The 17,456-nt window shown below is 49.6% G+C and overlaps 1 protein-coding gene across 1 annotated transcript; it reads right to left on the reverse strand.

Moving 5' to 3' along the window:
- Positions 1–228: 228 nt before the first annotated feature.
- SFT2D2 (SFT2 domain containing 2) lies at positions 229–16,314 on the reverse strand. The gene is made up of 8 exons (XM_021682829.1): positions 16,128–16,314; positions 11,177–11,263; positions 10,860–10,945; positions 7,062–7,143; positions 5,640–5,675; positions 5,495–5,553; positions 3,582–3,611; positions 229–576 (listed from the first exon to the last, which is right to left on the reverse strand). Exons 1-8 carry the CDS (start codon positions 16,188–16,190, stop codon positions 537–539), a joined length of 483 nt encoding a protein of 160 aa, XP_021538504.1. The 5' UTR covers positions 16,191–16,314; the 3' UTR covers positions 229–536.
- Positions 16,315–17,456: the final 1,142 nt, after the last annotated feature.

The following is a 17,456-nucleotide window of genomic DNA, read 5'->3' on the forward strand; positions in this document are numbered from 1 at the left end:
CTCCACGGGCTTGTGTGCAGCTGTCGGGGGGGCAGACCCCAGAGCAGAAGCACGTCCACGCTGGGTGAGGCGGGGGGGGGGGGGGGGGGCGGTTCTCCATGCTGAGGGCAAGTCCACAAAGTCCCCGTAGACCCCCAAACCCTGTCCCTTATGACCGTACCCCTGCCAGCTCTGATGGGGCTGCCTGTCACCCCCAGAAGAGCCCTGGCTCCCAAGCTGACCTGCCGCTGCTTAACAAGGTTTTTATTTAGGAAATTTCAGTGGAACACTTCATCTAAAGAGGGAACAGGTGCATGAGGAATAATCTACCCCATGAGATAACAGAACCCACCTCTCATACCATGCTACAGACATTTGGGTTTGAGACCACAACAATGCCTCCAAAAGCTACCCTCAAATGTTCAGATCACAAGCAACACACTGCTGCAAGAGAAAAGGCACGTGTCTGTAAGACAGAGGTTTAGAAGGTATTTACAAAACTGTCCACCAGCTTCCGTCCACGGCACCTTCCAAAGCCTTGCACAACTGACCATGTGCTATGCAAGACAGACAGCAAAACACTTCTTCACAGCATCCCTAGGAGGAAAACACACAAACATCAGTGGGAGATCATCACCCCAAAGGCCCCTGTAAGTGGTAAAGACCCTCCTGTAGATATCCTGGGCACCCAGAGTAGCATCCTGCGGGGCAGAGAGCACCTAGATTGTGGGGCCGAGCTCCCTGGCATCAAACATCAGCTTCAACATTAGCGGTATTACTATGGGCAAGTGATTTGTCTTACTGAGTTCTAAACTCCACATCTGTAAAAGGGGATGTCCCACTTACCCTAAAGACAAACTGCAGGAATTAATACAGTGAACAGAGTAGGTATCAAATAACAGACAGCTATTCATGATAACCAAAGGAAAAGACCAGAAGAAAGTAGAGGTTATCAGAAACCAAGAACACAGGACTGTGCACTTTAATGTCAACCGGAATCACCAGATGCACTGAAAACATCAGATCGGGTAGTCACTCGGGCCTTTCTTCCAAACAGTAGGAACTTGCTAAGGGACAGCTTGCAGGAGTTCCCAAGCACAGGGGACTCTCTGTAGTGACGGAGTACTTATTAACCTGCTGTTAGGTCTGTCCCAGAAGTCACTGCACAGCATGCAAGAGTGGGTGCTCGATCAATTACTGTCCTATTCAAGCAAGCACAGCCATCTGAGGCACCCCGTGTGGCTAGTACGAGGGCTCCCCACCCCGACTCTGTCCCTCTGCTCCCAGCTGCACTTGCGCCAAGGATCCTGGTAGTCACGGAGGGAGGGAGAAGTAAATGAATGCATTTGCATGGGTGGCCATGGTGCTTTAACAGTAAGATAATTCTAGAGCAGCACTTCTTAAGATAAGCTCTACACTGTAGTCTCAGGAGATGCTTTGCACAAGAAAGAGTTTTACAACCAAATAAGATTCCTCATGGCGGGGACGCCTGGGTGGCTCAGTTGGTTAAGCATCTGCCTTCGGCTCAGGTCATGAACCCAGGGTCCTGGGATCAAGCCCTGAATCGGGCTCCCTGCTCAGCGGGGAGCCTGCTTCTCCCTCTCCCACTCCCCCTGCTTGTGTTCCCTTTCTCACTATGTCTCTCTCTGTCAAATAAATAAATAAAATCTTTAAAAAAAAAAAAAAAAGATTCCTCATGGCAGCTAACAACACACATTATCAAAGGACCTGGAAAGCTGCATAACAAGGAACCCATCTAATTTTGCTTAACCCCTTCCCAAACTTATTTGACCATGGAACCCTTTTCTACCATGTAACCACTATTCCTGTGGAACACTGTGGGAAAGGCCTAAGTTCTATAAATGCCAATCCAGGTCAAGTCTGCAGCTCTGAAGAATGGCACCAAGCAGGCCCAGCTTCATGGGTCAGAGACGTGTGCAGTTTCACGGGGCCCCATACTTCAAGGGTTCTGCCTCTGGTTTAATGCTCTGAGGCTGCCATCTTGAAATCCTCTATCATTTTTTAACAAGGAGCCCACGTTTACGTTTTGCACTGGACCCTGAAAATTATGGAACTGGTACCGGCATGAGGATACATTCAAATTGTTGGCAAACTGATAAATAGGTCACTGGATGCTCAGGGATGATAGGTTCTGGCTTATTTCACATAAAAACCTAGTTGCCCAAGACAGCTCTACCCATACTCTTCTCAGACAAGCCACCATCCCCCCAAACTGGCTGGTCAGCAGAGTACTTCCTGTTATCCCCCTAGAACTTATTCCCAAGCCACGCAGCTTGTGATGAGCTTGCGAACTTCTCATCTGACACTCCCCAGCATCTTCAAATCACTGTCAGCAGCTCAACTGGAGTTGAGCACGTAAGATGCAAGCCTGCTCTTCTTCCTCCCCAGCTCCCATGCAATTTTTCATCTTCTCAACACAGCTAAAGAAAAGCTGCTTTTTAGTTACAGGTAATGACAGGGATGTATGGAAATTAAACCACTGCCTGAGAGCAGAGTCAGCAAAGATTACATGGCCAGTTTTGAGAGGCCCATCCCTGAAAGGGCCAATTAAAAGAGGTGTGGCAGGGGCGCCTGGGTGGCTCAGTTGTTAAGTGTCTGCCTTTGGCTCAGGTCATGATCCCAGGATCCTGGGATCGAGCCCCGCATCGGGCTCCCTGCTCCGCGGGAAGCCTGCTTCTCCCTCTCCCACTCCCCCTGCTTGTGTTCCCTCTCTCACTGTGTCTCTCTCTGTCAAATAAATAAATAAAATCTTAAAAATAAATAAATAAATAAAGGAGGTGTGGCGGCTGGAAGGGGCCTCTGGGGATGACCTGGCCCAGCCCACTCTGCTTATCCCTGAGACTCAGGCCACAGGGGTCCAGTGAGCTGCCCAAGGTCACACTGCTAATTAGGAAACCTTGGTCCTCCGAGTCCTGGCCCTGTTGACTTTCCCTTCATAAACTCTTCTGGAACATTCTCATCGATGGGACACTGCAAGAAAACAAGCATGAGCTTGGATCCCTCCACCTCCTCCTCAGGGATACTAGAGTGATATTCACCTTTAAGAAGATCTCCGCAGGGGCACCTGGGTGGCTCAGTTGGTTAAGCGACTGCCTTCGGCTCAGGTCATGATCCTGGAGTCCCGGGATCGAGTCCCGCATCGGGCTCCCTGCTCGGCAGGGAGTCTGCTTCTCCCTCTGACCCTCCCCCCTCTCATGTGCTTGCTCTCTCTCATTCTCTCTCTCTCAAATAAATAAATAAAATCTTTAAAAAAAAAAAAAAGAAGATCTCCGCAAAGCTACAAGTTCAAAGAGTGATTGGGTGCACATACGCACTACATATCACAGGAGAATGTTCATGCCACTGGAACTGGTGGTCCTGGGCCAATGCCTATCACCCTGTACTGCAGGGAGGGGAGGGGGTGGAGAGGACCCTCAGCTTACTAATCTATAAAATAGGTATAGGACACTTAACCTCTTTATCTAAAAGAACTTCAGTGAAGATAGAATATGTGTTCTCTGAAAGCACTCAAAACAAAGGCCCTTTGCAAACACACCATCATCCCCAAGTGACAGAAGTCACAGTAGTAAACACAGTCTTACCTTGCATAGGGTATGAAGGAAAGGCTATACCTGCAATGAAAACAAACAAGAGACGAAATCAGATGGAGGGAATCACTGGAAGGAATGGGCCCCGAGCCGTGAGGCACCTGCCATGATGGGCCCAGACCCTCTCCTTCCTCAGCGTGGGGGGTACACGCATACCCATGCACACTCACATACACACGTGAACACACACGCCACGCCACACGTACAGGTTGGGGGGGGGGGGGTGTCATCAGTGGCCAGAGAAGAAGGGCAAAAGGCCCATGTGGAGGTAACCATCACCTCAGCCTCACAGGGTCAGCAGATCCCACATATCGGGATGGCACAGAGCGCTATTCTAAAAACAACACTAAATAAAACCCAGATCAGCTATCCTCTAATATTTTACAAATCCTCAACAGAATGAACTTCTATCCGAATGGGATAATTTTCTGCTCTGCTCCTATTAATTTTAAAAGAAGAGAAAAGAGAACAGAAAGAAAAAAAAAACCCATTACCAACTATACTATGGATGAAAATATAAGCAAGCTATGTATTCTTTGAGAACCCAAGCCCAAAGATAACTTGATCCCAGTTGGCTCAGGCCCCTCACCCAAGGGAGGCCCATGCAGGGAGGAGGCCACAACACTAAAGGACCAGCCCTGAGAAAAACACAACATAGTCAGTGTTGGAGCGAATACTGCCATTTGCTTGAGCCCATGTGAACGCTAAACCTCTGAAAACTGGCTTCAAATTCAGTCTATAAGCAAAAAAAAAAAAAAAAAAAAGGCATGTACATTTGAGTACCAATTTCATCCCCTGAGAAAAAAAACCAAAATAGAAATATAAGCCATCAAACCAGGTCTTTTGGTACCTATTTCCAAAACATGTGTGTCATTAAAATCAGGCCATCATTCTTCTTACGTTCCCCATGTACAAAACTCACTTACTTGTGAACACAGTAAATTCCAAAAAGCATTTGAGAAGTGTATTTATTCAAAAGTCCCAAATGACTAAAGGGAGGGATGGGTGCTCAGCTTGCAGCCTCAAGCCCCATTTCTACCACATAGGAGTGCAGTTGATCCTTAGAGGCTTTAAAACTTTCAGTCCTGTCTCCTTTGCACTAGAGAAAACATTTTTTTTTTTCAGACGCAGATGAGCACATCTCTATGGAAACTGTTCAGGCAGGCCTCATCCCTTCATAAACTCTGGAAGGAATATAGCAACATCTCAGAAGCCATCAATTTCATGCCTGCCAGAACCGCTCTCACTCTGATGTTGGACCGGAAACTACAGCCCCATCCGCGGCCCCCAGTAACGACATCTCCAGCGCCCCTTTCCCTATGCGTGGCTCTTGAGCTACAACCCCCTGGTCTTGCCAACAGCCTGCAGGGCACCTGTCAATCGCGCTGCCCACAGCCACGTGGTTTTCCGTTTCATCACTCACTGTCCCTCATCTCCTGCTGACAATTCCCTCTTTGTGCTTCAGCTAAATCATCCATCCCATCACAAATGCAGCTCATCACTTCTCACCACTCGCCTTCCTTCAACATCTATCTGACTCACAAGCCTCTTTCTACCAGCCCCCATAATACTTCACTGTCCTTGCTCCTACCAGACAGAAGTGACTGAATAACATTTATGACATCTCAAAATCAACCAAGAGCACCGCAAAAAAAAAAAAAAAAAACACTGCAGCAGGCAAACAGCCTCCGCCAACCTTACCCAAGACCACTGATGCCATCTACTGGACACGGGGCTGAGTCCACAGACTTTTCGCTCTGGAGTCTGATTTCACTTGCATAATTGAGAATTCTTAACTTGAAAAGTTTCTATGTTTTTCTATCCTCCCCCCGCACCCCGTGGGATTTTATCTCCTTCCGCTGCATTAGTCAGACAGCGACGTGGGAGGAGACTAAAACATCACTTACCACGTCAGGGCCAAGGACTGCAAAATGCAGAAGATGAGCGCGAGCCCCTTGTTATGCCACTGAAAGAAAAATGGACGGTTACCGCACAGTGTGAGACAAGAGGCACAAGCCAAAAAGGTTCAAGAAAATGAAAATCCACGCTTACCCAAAAGGCAGAACACAGAGTAAGTGCAAAACACAACTAGAGAGAGAGGAAAAACATTAATTAATACAGTGACAACACGGAGAAAAATACTGTTAAGACTTCGCCATTCTTGGCAAACTTACAAGACTTATCCCCACACAGTAACCAGATTCTGTGATGATCACAGCGACCAAAGCTGTCCTCCCTCTCAAAGCGCTGGACCCACATGAGCACCCATGTTTAGCAGAAGAGTTAAAATCCCGATGAAATGAAACCAGCCAATAAGATCGGATGTAGATTAAAAAGAAATGGATCCTCTTCAACTTTCAAATTTTCCCAAATTCTCTGCCCAGAAAATAAAACCTGGTCCACCCCTCATCCATCCATCTTTTCATTCAAACGCACTAACATTGGTCGAACACACAGCTCTGTATTTGAACCCCTGCCAAAAACACTTGCGTCTGGAGCAGAGAAGGCAAGCAAGGACGAAGAGTAACACGAGACATCAGGCAGTCGGTTATTTGTTTACATGTCACCTAACACGTTCCCTGAGTCCTTTCTTAGAAAGTTGTTTCTAAAAGAGACCTGTCCGGACCATCTACATCCCAGGGCTGGCCAAGAACAATGGCACTCGAGCTGCAGGTCATGCCCGTCCTCTCTGTCCATCTATAGAGTAACTACTCAATAAACACGCCCCAAGTATTTCTTCTGTGGCCAGCACTGGGCCAGTGCATATGCAATCAACAGCAAACGTGGTCACGGCTTTAGAGAACTCACAACAGAACTCTGAACAAACAACATGGACAGAATTGAAACTAAAACTAAAAGCGCACTGATCAAGTCCCAAATGTTGCAATAAAGGTAATTTTAACCAAAGGCCAGAGAATGTGGTCTGGAAGGCAGCAGTCCAGAGGAGGAAGGGGCATTTGAACCAACAGGACAGGAGGGTGGGACAAGCTGAAGGCACTGCTGTCCAAGCAGGGAACAGAGAGATGGGGCCACGAGGAGCGCAGACCCGCATCAGAAATATGGATGGAAACAAACATGAGTCAGATAATGCGGAGGGAACAGCAAGCCCGCTCCAGGAGACCAGACACCCACTCCAGGGGGCGAAGCCTGTGTTTCTGAGTCACTCCCTCTAAGCTCTGCCTGTGTGTGGCTTCCCCAGTGTCCAGGACGACCTCATCCACATCAGTGTGGCTACTCTGAGCAGCCCACTGCGGGGGGGCAGGCGCTGGCAGAACCCGAACACCAACTGAAACACCAAGGGCGTAATGATCAGACGCAGAATTCTCCCTATGTCTCCTCTGTGGTTACGGGCATCGGAGTAAGTCGAGACGAAAGGAAAAAGAAAAGAGGTTTTTAGGTTAAAGACGAAAAAAACTCCATGCCGCAGAAATAAAAAGTCCCATTTCACAAGTGCGGCTAAAAGGGAGGCCTTACCAGCACCACGATAGTTGCAATCAAACGCGTCGGCTCAAACATTCGCTTCAGCTGCTTCATCGGCCCCATGAGAAAGACAGTGCTGAGAGGCAAACACACACAAGCCATTCATCCATATGACAGGTTTAGGTTGCTGATATTAAAAAGTAGAGCGCTTCACTCTCTTTCATAGTCTCCAGAGAATAATTCTACCAATCATATCATCTATGATTTGTTCAGTGTTTGCTAAATGCCAGATAGGACATACTTGACCTCATTCCATCCCTCAGCAACTCTGTAAGTTAGATGTTATTACACTTACTTATTTCAGAGATGAGAAAATGAAGCTCAGAAAGGCTCATTTACTTATCCACAATCACACAGCTAGGAACTTGAAGAGCCAGCATTCAAACCCCCATCTACTGGATCCAAAGCTCCGAAAGGCATCCCTCATGCACTTTCAGTGTGAACGGAACTTGAGAGGGGGCTGTGTGGGACAGTAACTCAGGCAGATCCTCACACCGAACCCGAGGGTTAGGTCTGTCATGTCTCTAGATTCCTGACAGAAATGTCCCAGGTGGCTCACCCCTAAAGCCCTGTAACAGCCAGGGTTTTAGCATTAGCTACCGGGTATTTGGTAAAAACAGAAATTTTAAAAATTAGTCTACCTCTCTTTGAAGTACCATTAAGTTTCAACCAGAACTCACAGCTGCGCTCTTAGCCAACACTGAACAAGAAGCAAGAGCCAAGACTGGCCTTAAAAATTAAATGCAGCATATATACAAAAACATAACAGATTATAGGGGCACCTGGGTGGCTCAGTGGGTTAAGCATCTGCCTTAGGCTCAGGTCATGATCTCAGGGTCCTGGGATGCAGCCCCACGTCATCGGGCTCCCTGCTTCTCCCTCTGCCTGCCACTCCCCCTGCTTGTGCTCTCTCCCTCCCTCCCACCCTCTCTCCCTCTGTCAAATAAGTAAATAAAATCTTTAAAAAAAAAAGTAACAGATTATAGGTAAAGCCATAAACTCCTAGACACACCCTGGAAATAATCATTTGCTCCCTTTAGTACTTCTGTAGGCAGTGCTATCAAGAGTCGACCCTATCAGGGTTTGCTAAATAGTTCTTCTAGACTAACCAACACACGCCTCTACTTATGCTCTATTTATAGACTCAACATTAAACCTACACTGTCTGCCCAAAACAAAACCCTCCAAAAGTTAGTATTTGAGAGGGCTTTAGAGGCGAGATGAGACATCTTTGAGAGCCAGCATTCACTATCATAAGCATTCATAAATTAAGTTTTTAGAAGGTAGCCAGAGTCGTGTACTCAATCATTTGGTTAACATTTCCAGCCAAAAACAGAGCTAGGTTTGGGGATAATTAGGGACAGGTAAGGCAGACGTATAGCCCTTGTCAAGTGGCTCAGAGACTTGTAACAAGTCAATGTAATAAAATGCTATCTGTGCTGTCACAAAAATATATTTGGGACATACAGAGTCCCATATGAAAGAAGAGGTCATTGTTCTGGGTGGGGGTAGGGAGAGGTAACGAGGAGAAGATTCATAGGAGTGGTGATTTCTGAGCCAAGTCCTCACAAATGAGCAAGAATTCACCAAAATGAGGGGGGTAGGGCACAAAGAGGGAGATTCAGATGGGGCAGCATTCTAGGCAGAGAAATTAGCCCCAGAATAGGCACAAAGACGTCTGGGGAAATGCAGGTCGGCCTGGCTGGGGAGTGGAACTGGGTAAAGCCACATCTCGAAGGGCCTCTCCTGCATGCACGCACCTGTGGCGGAAATGAGGTACCGCTAAAGAAAGTGAACCAGGACTGTAACCGAATGCTGAAAATGGCCCGGAGGGACACAAAAGGACACAGAGAAGCCAGCAGAGGAATCCTGTGGTAGTTCAGATGGGAAGTGATACGAGCCAGAGCTAAGAGCAGCTCAGGTATCACCATCTCTAGAAAGCCCTCCCTGGCTCCCCGGGTCAGATCTCAGCAGCTGCCCCTCCCTGAGCACTTCTTTCTCCATGCCCTATATTATCAGTTCACGTGTCTGTCTGTCTGGCCGACTGGTGGGCTCCACCTCAGCAGCAATGTCTGTGCGCGCTCAGAGCCCAGCCCAGGGTGTGATCAAGGCTTAGTCACTGAGCACGTGAGTCCCCTGGTCAGGGACAAGAGCCACGGAGACAAAGAGGAAGGAGCCAGGAAGGGGTCGGCACCAAGCCATGGTGAGTAATAACAGGGGCCGCCGGGGCTTGGACACCCAGGACTCTGAGGCCATTGACTGAGATACAAGAGAAGGCGGCAGGAGAGGAAAGGTCACAGAGTTCAGGTTCCAGGCGGCCATGTAGGCCGAAGTCAGGCCAGCACTCCCAGCTGGGAGCAGGACTGTTGCTGTCTGCACACAGTGTGGTTGAAGCATGAACTGCACTTGACCTGGGCTATCTGTGTACCTGCAGCATGCAAAACGGGCCGCCACGGTTCCCTCATATATAAAACCTCAACAGTAACTTTATCCCAGGAGATTTCAAAAATAAACTAAGATAGGGCGCCTGGGTGGCTCAGTTGGTTAAGCGACTGCCTTCAGCTCAGGTCATGATCCTGGAGTCCCTGGATCGAGTCCCGCATCGGGCTCCCTGCTCGGCGGGGAGCCTGCTTCTCCCTCTGACCCTCCCCCCTCTCATGTGCTCTCTCTCTCATTCTCTCTGTCTCAAATAAATTAAAATCTTTGTAAAAAAAATAAAAAATAAAAAATAAATAAACTAAGATAAGGGCGCCTGGGTGGCTCAGTTGGTTAAGCATCTGCCTTCGGCTCAGGTCATGATCTCAGGGTCCTGAGATGGAGCCCACAGGCGGGGCTCCCTGCTCAGCGGGGAGTCTGCTTCTCCCTCTCCCTCTGCCCCTCCCCCCCATGCTCTGTCTCTGTCTCTCGCTCTCTCAAAAAAATAAATAAAATCTTTAAAAAAATAAAAATTAAAAAAAATAAACTAAGATACAAAATACTGGGATGCGCAGGTGACTCAGTCAGTTAAATGTCCAACTCTTGATTTTGGTCATGATCTCAAAGTTGTGGGATCAAGCCCTATGTCAGGCTTTGCACTCACCCCGCAGTCTGCTTGTCCCTCTTCTGCTCCTCCCCACCTACCCCTCATTCACCCAATCTCTCTCTCAAATAAATTATTTATTATTTACTTAGAGAGAGAGAATACACAAGCAGGGGGAGGGGCAGAGGGAGAGAGAGAAGCAGACTCCCCTGCTGAATGGGGAGCCTGACATGGGGCTCGATCCCAGGACCCCAAGATCATGACCTGAGCCAAAGTCAGACACTTAATTGACTAAGCCACCCAGGCACCCAATAAAATCTTAAAAAAAAAAAAAGATACTAAAACATTTTTTTTTAAGATTTTATTATTTATTTGACAGAGAGAGACACAAGAAGAGAGGGAACACAAGCAGGGGGAGTGGGAGAGGGAGAAGCAGGCTTTCCACCGAGCAGGGAGCCTGATGCGGGACTCAATCCCAGGTCCCTGGGATCATGACCTGAGCCAAAGGCAGACGCTTAACAACTGAGCCATCCAGGCACCCCTTTTCAGTAATTTTTTAAAAGGAAATTTAGCATAGGGTTCTTAGCATTTACTATTAATTAACTTTATGTGATAAAGTTGGATATGATGTATTTTAACTACATTTGGTGAGAAACCAAATCCTTAAAACTATTAAAGCATCCTCCTTCACCTCCCTCAAGCACAATCCACACCCAGTTTCCCATCTAGTGATTGGCTATGGTTAAATTTAAAAAAAAAGAAACACCTGTTACCTCCCAATTGATGCGATGTTACCAAAGGTATAAAACACTGCAAAGAGGTATAGTCCCTTCCTGGGCACCCAGAGCAGAAGAGTTCCCTGGAAGATAAAGCACAGGGTGTTTGCACAGAGGACCCCTCCTACGACAGTCTACAGCCAAGAGTGCACAGAGACACCCAGTCCCCTCCCCACCCTCCTCAGCACCTCCCTCTCTCTCTCATCCAGGCATCTCATGAAGAGAAAGAGAAAAGGAGGTGGACAAAAGGGGAAAGACAGAGGGAAGGAGGGACAGGGTGGGGAAAAGACCAGGGGAGGGGAGGGACATCTTACCAGCAGTGAGCAGACAATTCCTGCAGCAAAACATGCAATGAAGCCTTTTATTCTGGTACCCCAGCTTAATGAAGATGCCTCAACAACCTGAAATTTTTAAAAAACGGATTACATACACGTATATGCATGTTTAAGCACCAGAAACAAGGGAAGCACATAATTAGATTGAGCGTGTGAGTTTGACCTGCGGAAGGCAGGAACAAAGAATCCGACTCACTCATGGCTACAAGAGCCCTCCTGAGTCCTGGAAGCCGGCTCCTTATCCAGCCACAAATCTCCTCTCTGGCAGCAGATAAGAGGTTACCGAGCCTCTAGGTGAACATCCCCAGAGCTGGAAACTCTACACCTGAAGCACAAACCATTTCACACACAGCATGGCAAGGCAGTAGACCCTAGAGTAGCCCAAGCCCTTATACAGCCCGGGCCGGACAAGGACAACCAGAAAGCCATGAGCTCCGCCAGGCAGGGACCCAGGAAACGGGGGCCGGTCGGGGGCCGGCACTCGGGGCTGGATCCACCGGGCATGGTCACCTACATCAACCAGCCCAACTTGGGCAGTAGCTACTCCTACCGGCATCTCTGAGACGCCGAAGGACTAAGGCTCTCATCTGTGTCAGGGCCCTGAGCTGAATCGATTCATGCCGAGCTTTGGGGTGCTGGCATCAGCCAAGTCACGCAAGCATGATACAAATCCTAGGTAATTCATTACGGCCCTACTCATCTGACTCTCCGCTACCATAACTAACCCCTCCCAAGAGTAAAGCTCCGAGGATGCCAACTTTTCCCAAGACAACTCTGCTAGAACAGGGGAGCCTGCAAGTAGCTCCCAAGGGTTTTCCCCCCGTGTCAAAGAGGACAGCCCGGAACTTACGCCAGAGACCTTCCTAGTCTGTCCACATCATGAAAGTGGCCACAGCTGCTCCAGGCTGGGGACAGACAGCTGCCACTGAGACCAAAGGTCCTGCCTCCTGCCCAGGCAACCCAGTGTATTCACACCAGGCTCACCTCGTGTGGCCAGCACAGTCTCCCTCCGGCAGTGGGGGAAAGCTGCCAGTAACATTTCCACTCCCTGATGAACGAAGACGGTGGCAGAAGCTGCAAGGGACACCGGACTGGCAACTCCTTCGGCCTTGACTGCTCCCAGCTCAGGGACCTGTCTTCAGCCCTGTCTCCAAACTTCCTGTCAAACCAGACGCCTGGAAAGAAGGAAGGGCGGCTCTCCCGGGTGTGGCCAGCATTGCTACAGACGGCTTAATTTCCATTCAGGAGAAAGGCAGTCTTAAGGGCAGGTTATCAAAAGGGGTTTTCCTCCTACCACATTTATTCACACTTTTTATCTTCTCTAGAGAGGGAGAGGGAGAGAATCCCAAGCAGGCTCCACACCCAGCATGGAGCCCGACGCTGGGCTTGAGCTCACGACCCTGAGACCACGACCTGAGCCGAAATCAAGAGTCAGACACTTAACCGACTGAGCCGCCCAGGCAACCCTGTTCACACATATTTAAAGTGGGCTCGTGACACTGCAATCCCCCACCACACACACAGCACTTGCGGAAACACGGGGCACCACAGGACACTGCACAGAAAGGCGCCATTGGGGATGGTAACCACGCCGTGGGAACAGGGTGTCAGGACCTGACAGACGGGCCACCTGGTTCCGTGCTCAGGCACAGCCCACCTCCCAAATGAGCCATGTGACGCTCTGTTAGCAGGCTGCACTGGCAGCCCCCACAATCAGGTCAGCCGTCTGACTAACATGGTCAACCTCCCACCAAGAAGAAAATAAAATCAGAAGCCACCACTCCTACTCATGCAAGAAACAAAGAACTTACTTTGCCAGGTAGAAAAAAAGAAGTGAGCTGCATGCGGGGAGAAAAGCGTCGTAGCAGAACTGGACTGGATTCATGGCTTGAGCACCACTTGGCACCAACAGGGATATTTTAAGAGATTCGACCTTTATTATTTTTTTGTGTGAAGAGGATAACCCATAAGGTTAAGTGTCAAGTGTGAGCTGGCCTTGGCATTTAGAGAGAACTAAATATGGTCTCCACGTTCCAGTCCTCGTAAAAATCAAACTCGTGGACGAGAGGACACAGTTCTGGTTTCTTCCTTCAGAAAGGAGGAAGTGTTGGCTCCACAAGTCCCTCAAGCTGAATTTCCACCCAGATGTCACCCTAGTTGGCAAAATGGGGGGAGGGGGCGCAGATAACCTTTCATCACCGTGTCTTCCCACTCTGTGTCATCGCACTTCTTTCACCGGCTGGACTCAGTGAAGGCTAAGCCCTTCTTTTTGCCAATTTATAAAAACAAACTCAGTTGTTATAAAACGCCTCTCTAAATCCATGGCTGCTGGGGCACCTTCTGGAAATCGGAGTAGCTAAAATAGTCCCTGGCTAGAATTTACAGGCGATCTGCACCCAAGCTGTCTGACTGGCAGTTAGGAACAAAGGTCCCTTTGACTTGGGGATGTGGAGAGAAGAAAGGTGCTCGCCAAAATGAAGTAAAGCTAAAAGCTGTTTGAGGAAACAGGGCTGGTAACCAGAAGACGGTGAGAAATGAATACTGCTTCATACCTGTGCTTTCAAACCAGGTACCACTCATTCCCTCCTCATCCCTGGAATCCTCTATGAAAAAAATAAAACCTATACTTTAAGAAATACGCCCACTAGGGGCGCCTGGGTGGCTCAGTTGGTTAAGCGGCTGCCTTCGGCTCAGGTCATGATCCTGGAGTCCCGGGATTGAGTCCCGCATCGGGCTCCCTGCTCGGCGGGGAGTCTGCTTCGCCCTCTGACCCTATCCCCTCTCATGTGTTCTTTCTCTCTCATTCTCTCGCTCTCAAATAAATAAAATCTTTAAAAAAAAAAAAAAAAAAAGAAAGAAATACGCCCACTAAAACTAAAGGTTGAAGGCGGATTTATGAAGGTGAGGTATCAATTAAAAACCTCGTCAGGAGGGTATTGGTGATGAGGCACTGCCAAGTCGTTTTTATACCCAGTTTCATATGTAGGAGAAACAGAACTAGCCGTGCTTTTATTGTTTACATTAAAAGGATAAAAATTTGAAAAGCACTCACTTACGGGACCTCTGACAATTTAATCTGAAGAGCCCATAAGGCCACGTAGTCCAACCTACCACACAAAACAGAAATTTCAGCACACAACTCTCTTTGCCAGCTTCAAAGCCATGGGAAATGTGAAACAATCAAGTCAATAGCAACATTTTAAAGGAGGCCCGAATTAGTAAAAATTAAGCCAAAAACAATCCTGAAAATGAATTCAGCCAGCTACAAGATGTTTCCCAGGAGTCTGGGACTCAGGAAATGGCACACAATGATGTATGAAAACAGGAATCTCACACTTAGAGGAAACGGACAACACTACTTCACAAGAGAGCAGCACCTACTCTTTTTTAAACAGATTTAAGACGTGGTTGAGCCTACAACACTTTAAAGCCCTTCACTGCATCCAACACAGGCATGCACCATTGTAGGTAAAAACAAACTCAGCATTTACATCTTCAATCTGCACTAATCATTCACTCTTACGCGTCTGCTTCATGGTTTTTTTCTAAATATATAATATCTGCATCATCTCGCTGTCAACACTCCCCCCCAAGAGCCTTCAGGATGATAAAGTGTCTCTCTCTTGAACCCTAGCTGCTCCTAAAAGCGTGATGACAGTCCACAGGGCATAATGCTTTTAGAACCACATGACTGTCAACTACCCGGGTATTCTCAGGCCTGGTCTGGGGTTTGACTTGGCAGTTCATAACAGAAGCCAGAAATGAAAAACAAAAAAAATGCATGAAATTACTCCTGAGCTTTGACCAACTAATAAAGGCAACCAATTAAAAGGAACCCACAGAGCTGTTTTGAAATGTCAAAAAAATAAGACCCCAATTCCTATGATACTCAATTCCAATTCCTATAGTGTTGCTTCTTCAAAGTGAGGATTAAGAGAGTAAGCTTTACAAGTTCTGAGATCTCACAGAGGGGGTACCAGTATCATACAAAATGCAGAAAAAAATCAGCAACCACCAAAGTGGGTGAAAGAAGATGCTGAGAACAAACCACGAGAGACACTGATTAAAGTTAGAAGGAAAACGTGGGTTTCGAGTTGAAAGAAGCCGTAGTCTCTTGTTCAACACCCTCACTTTACAGCTGGGGAAACTGAGGCCCGTGGAATACACACCAAAAAGTAAAATGTTATTCTGTCATCCAAAAAGGAAAACAAAAACAAGAGCGAAAAAAAGCACTCGAAACAGGAAATGATCATTCTGTGTGGCTCTAGAAGACACGGCCCGAGCGCCCAGATTCCCGCTCGACCCAGCCTCGCTAGCGAAACAGTCACACAAACACGCGCCGGCAGTCCCACAAGGTGCTGGGCGTCTGCCGCGTCTACGGACGGACTGGGGGCGCAGAGAAACAAGAGTGAGCCCTGCCCTCCGGGAGTTCACGGGTCCGCGGTGGAGACGCGTCACAACAACGACAGGTGCCCAAGGTCGGGTGGGAGTGTCACACCGACAACTAAGCCCCGCCGTACCCGGGCAGCGAGCAGGGGAAGCTGCGGGCCCGTCGCCAGGCCCAGGCGACCTACCCGGACGCGGGTTCCCTCCGCCAGGCTCTCGGGGCCCGCCCGCCCTGCCCGTCTCGGCCCCGGAGCTCGGGGAGGCCGGCGGGGCTGGAGGGACCGGCCGGGACGGCGCCCGCCCCCGCGGGCGTTCCCGGGGTTCTGCTCCGGCGCCGCCCTCTCGAGTGGGCCGCTGGGGCGGGGAGGGCTGAGGGGGCGCCGGGCAACAGAGCACGCACAGGCCGACCGCCTGGAGCGGAGGGCCCGGCGCGGCACCTGCAGGGGCGCGGGGAACGCGGGGCCCGCCGCCGGGAGGACGCACGGGCGCGGCGCGGCTTTCCAGGAAAGCCTGGAAGTCCCGCCCGGTTCCCGGGCGCGCTCACCTCGGCCAGGCCGCCCCGGTCCTCGGTGTCCTGGCCGCTCAGCACCTTCTTCAGCTTGTCCATCCCGGGCCGGGTCCACACGACGCAGCCCCGCTCAGCGCCCTCTTGCACTCGCGGAGTCGGCGGCTCTTCCGGGTGCCGGGCCCGCCGCCCCCGGCCGCCAACCACGGCGCGCCCCGCCCAGGTACCTGCCCACCTGGCGGCCGCCCGCGCAGGCGCCCGGCCGCTTTCACGGGCCGGCCGCGGGGGCGGGAGGCGGGACGCCCTGGGGGCGCGGGGGTTAAGTTCCGCCCAGACTCGCTCGGCGGCCTGGCCTCCTTCCCCCGCCCGGGTGGAAGCCGGACCCGCCCCCCTCGCGGCCCTCCTGAGTTCAGTCAACAAACGCTGCGTGCCTACCGGGCACAGGAGTGTTTTTCTTGTTAATGTTGCCACAGCGCTTGTTCTAGATGGAACTTATTCCAGGTGGTCTCAAGTGAAACGATTTTTTTAAAAAGTCTAGACCAAGCTACTGTGATCCCAACTGAAAATGCTTCTAGAGGTATGATTTGGGCAGAAACTCGAGGAAAGGGTAGAACTTGGATAAGGGAGTGGAGAAAGGCATAGTAGCTTGTTGGGCCGCCCTCGAAGCGGATTCCAGCACTAATGATTTCCGGTTGGAGAATCCGTGTCGCCCGTGCAACCCCCAGGACAGGGCCGGAGACACATAGGCTCGCATGTCGGACTGCTGCCTGGGGAATGTCTGGAAAGCAAACTTCAAGATTAGATCGGCTCGGGCGCCTGGGTGGCTCAGTTGGTTAAGCGACTGCCTTCGGCTCAGGTCATGATCCTGGAGTCCCGGGATCGAGTCCCGCATCGGGCTCCCTGCTCAGCGGGGAGTCTGCTTCTCCCTCTGACCCTCACCCCTCTCATGTGCTCTCTCTCTCTCTCTCTCTCTCATTCTCTTTCTCAAATAAATAAAATCTTAAAAAAAAAAAAAAAGATTAGATCGGCTCAGAAAAGCAAATCCACAGTGAGGTTGTGGGGAGCACACACTGGAGAATCTCCCCGCTGTCTCCCTCACCGCCCCCCACTCCAAGAACACTTATGAAAGAGTAGGAATGTGTGTCTGGGCGGAGAGAATTTAGATGTTACCTAGAACTTGGGCCTCTTGGGAATTATAAATCAACCAGACAAAAGGGATTTGCACAGGACCCTAGTCAAGTCAGTCAGATGGCTGTAATCATGTGACCTCATCTTTATAGATACTCAAACATGCTCTGCCACAATTTTCGTTTACATCTCAGATCTCCAATAACAAATGCTGTTGTTTTTCCCCTGTTGCTCTTATGC

Source organism: Neomonachus schauinslandi, chromosome 6 (assembly GCF_002201575.2).
Source record: "Neomonachus schauinslandi chromosome 6, ASM220157v2, whole genome shotgun sequence".
Classification (NCBI taxonomy): domain Eukaryota; kingdom Metazoa; phylum Chordata; class Mammalia; order Carnivora; family Phocidae; genus Neomonachus; species Neomonachus schauinslandi.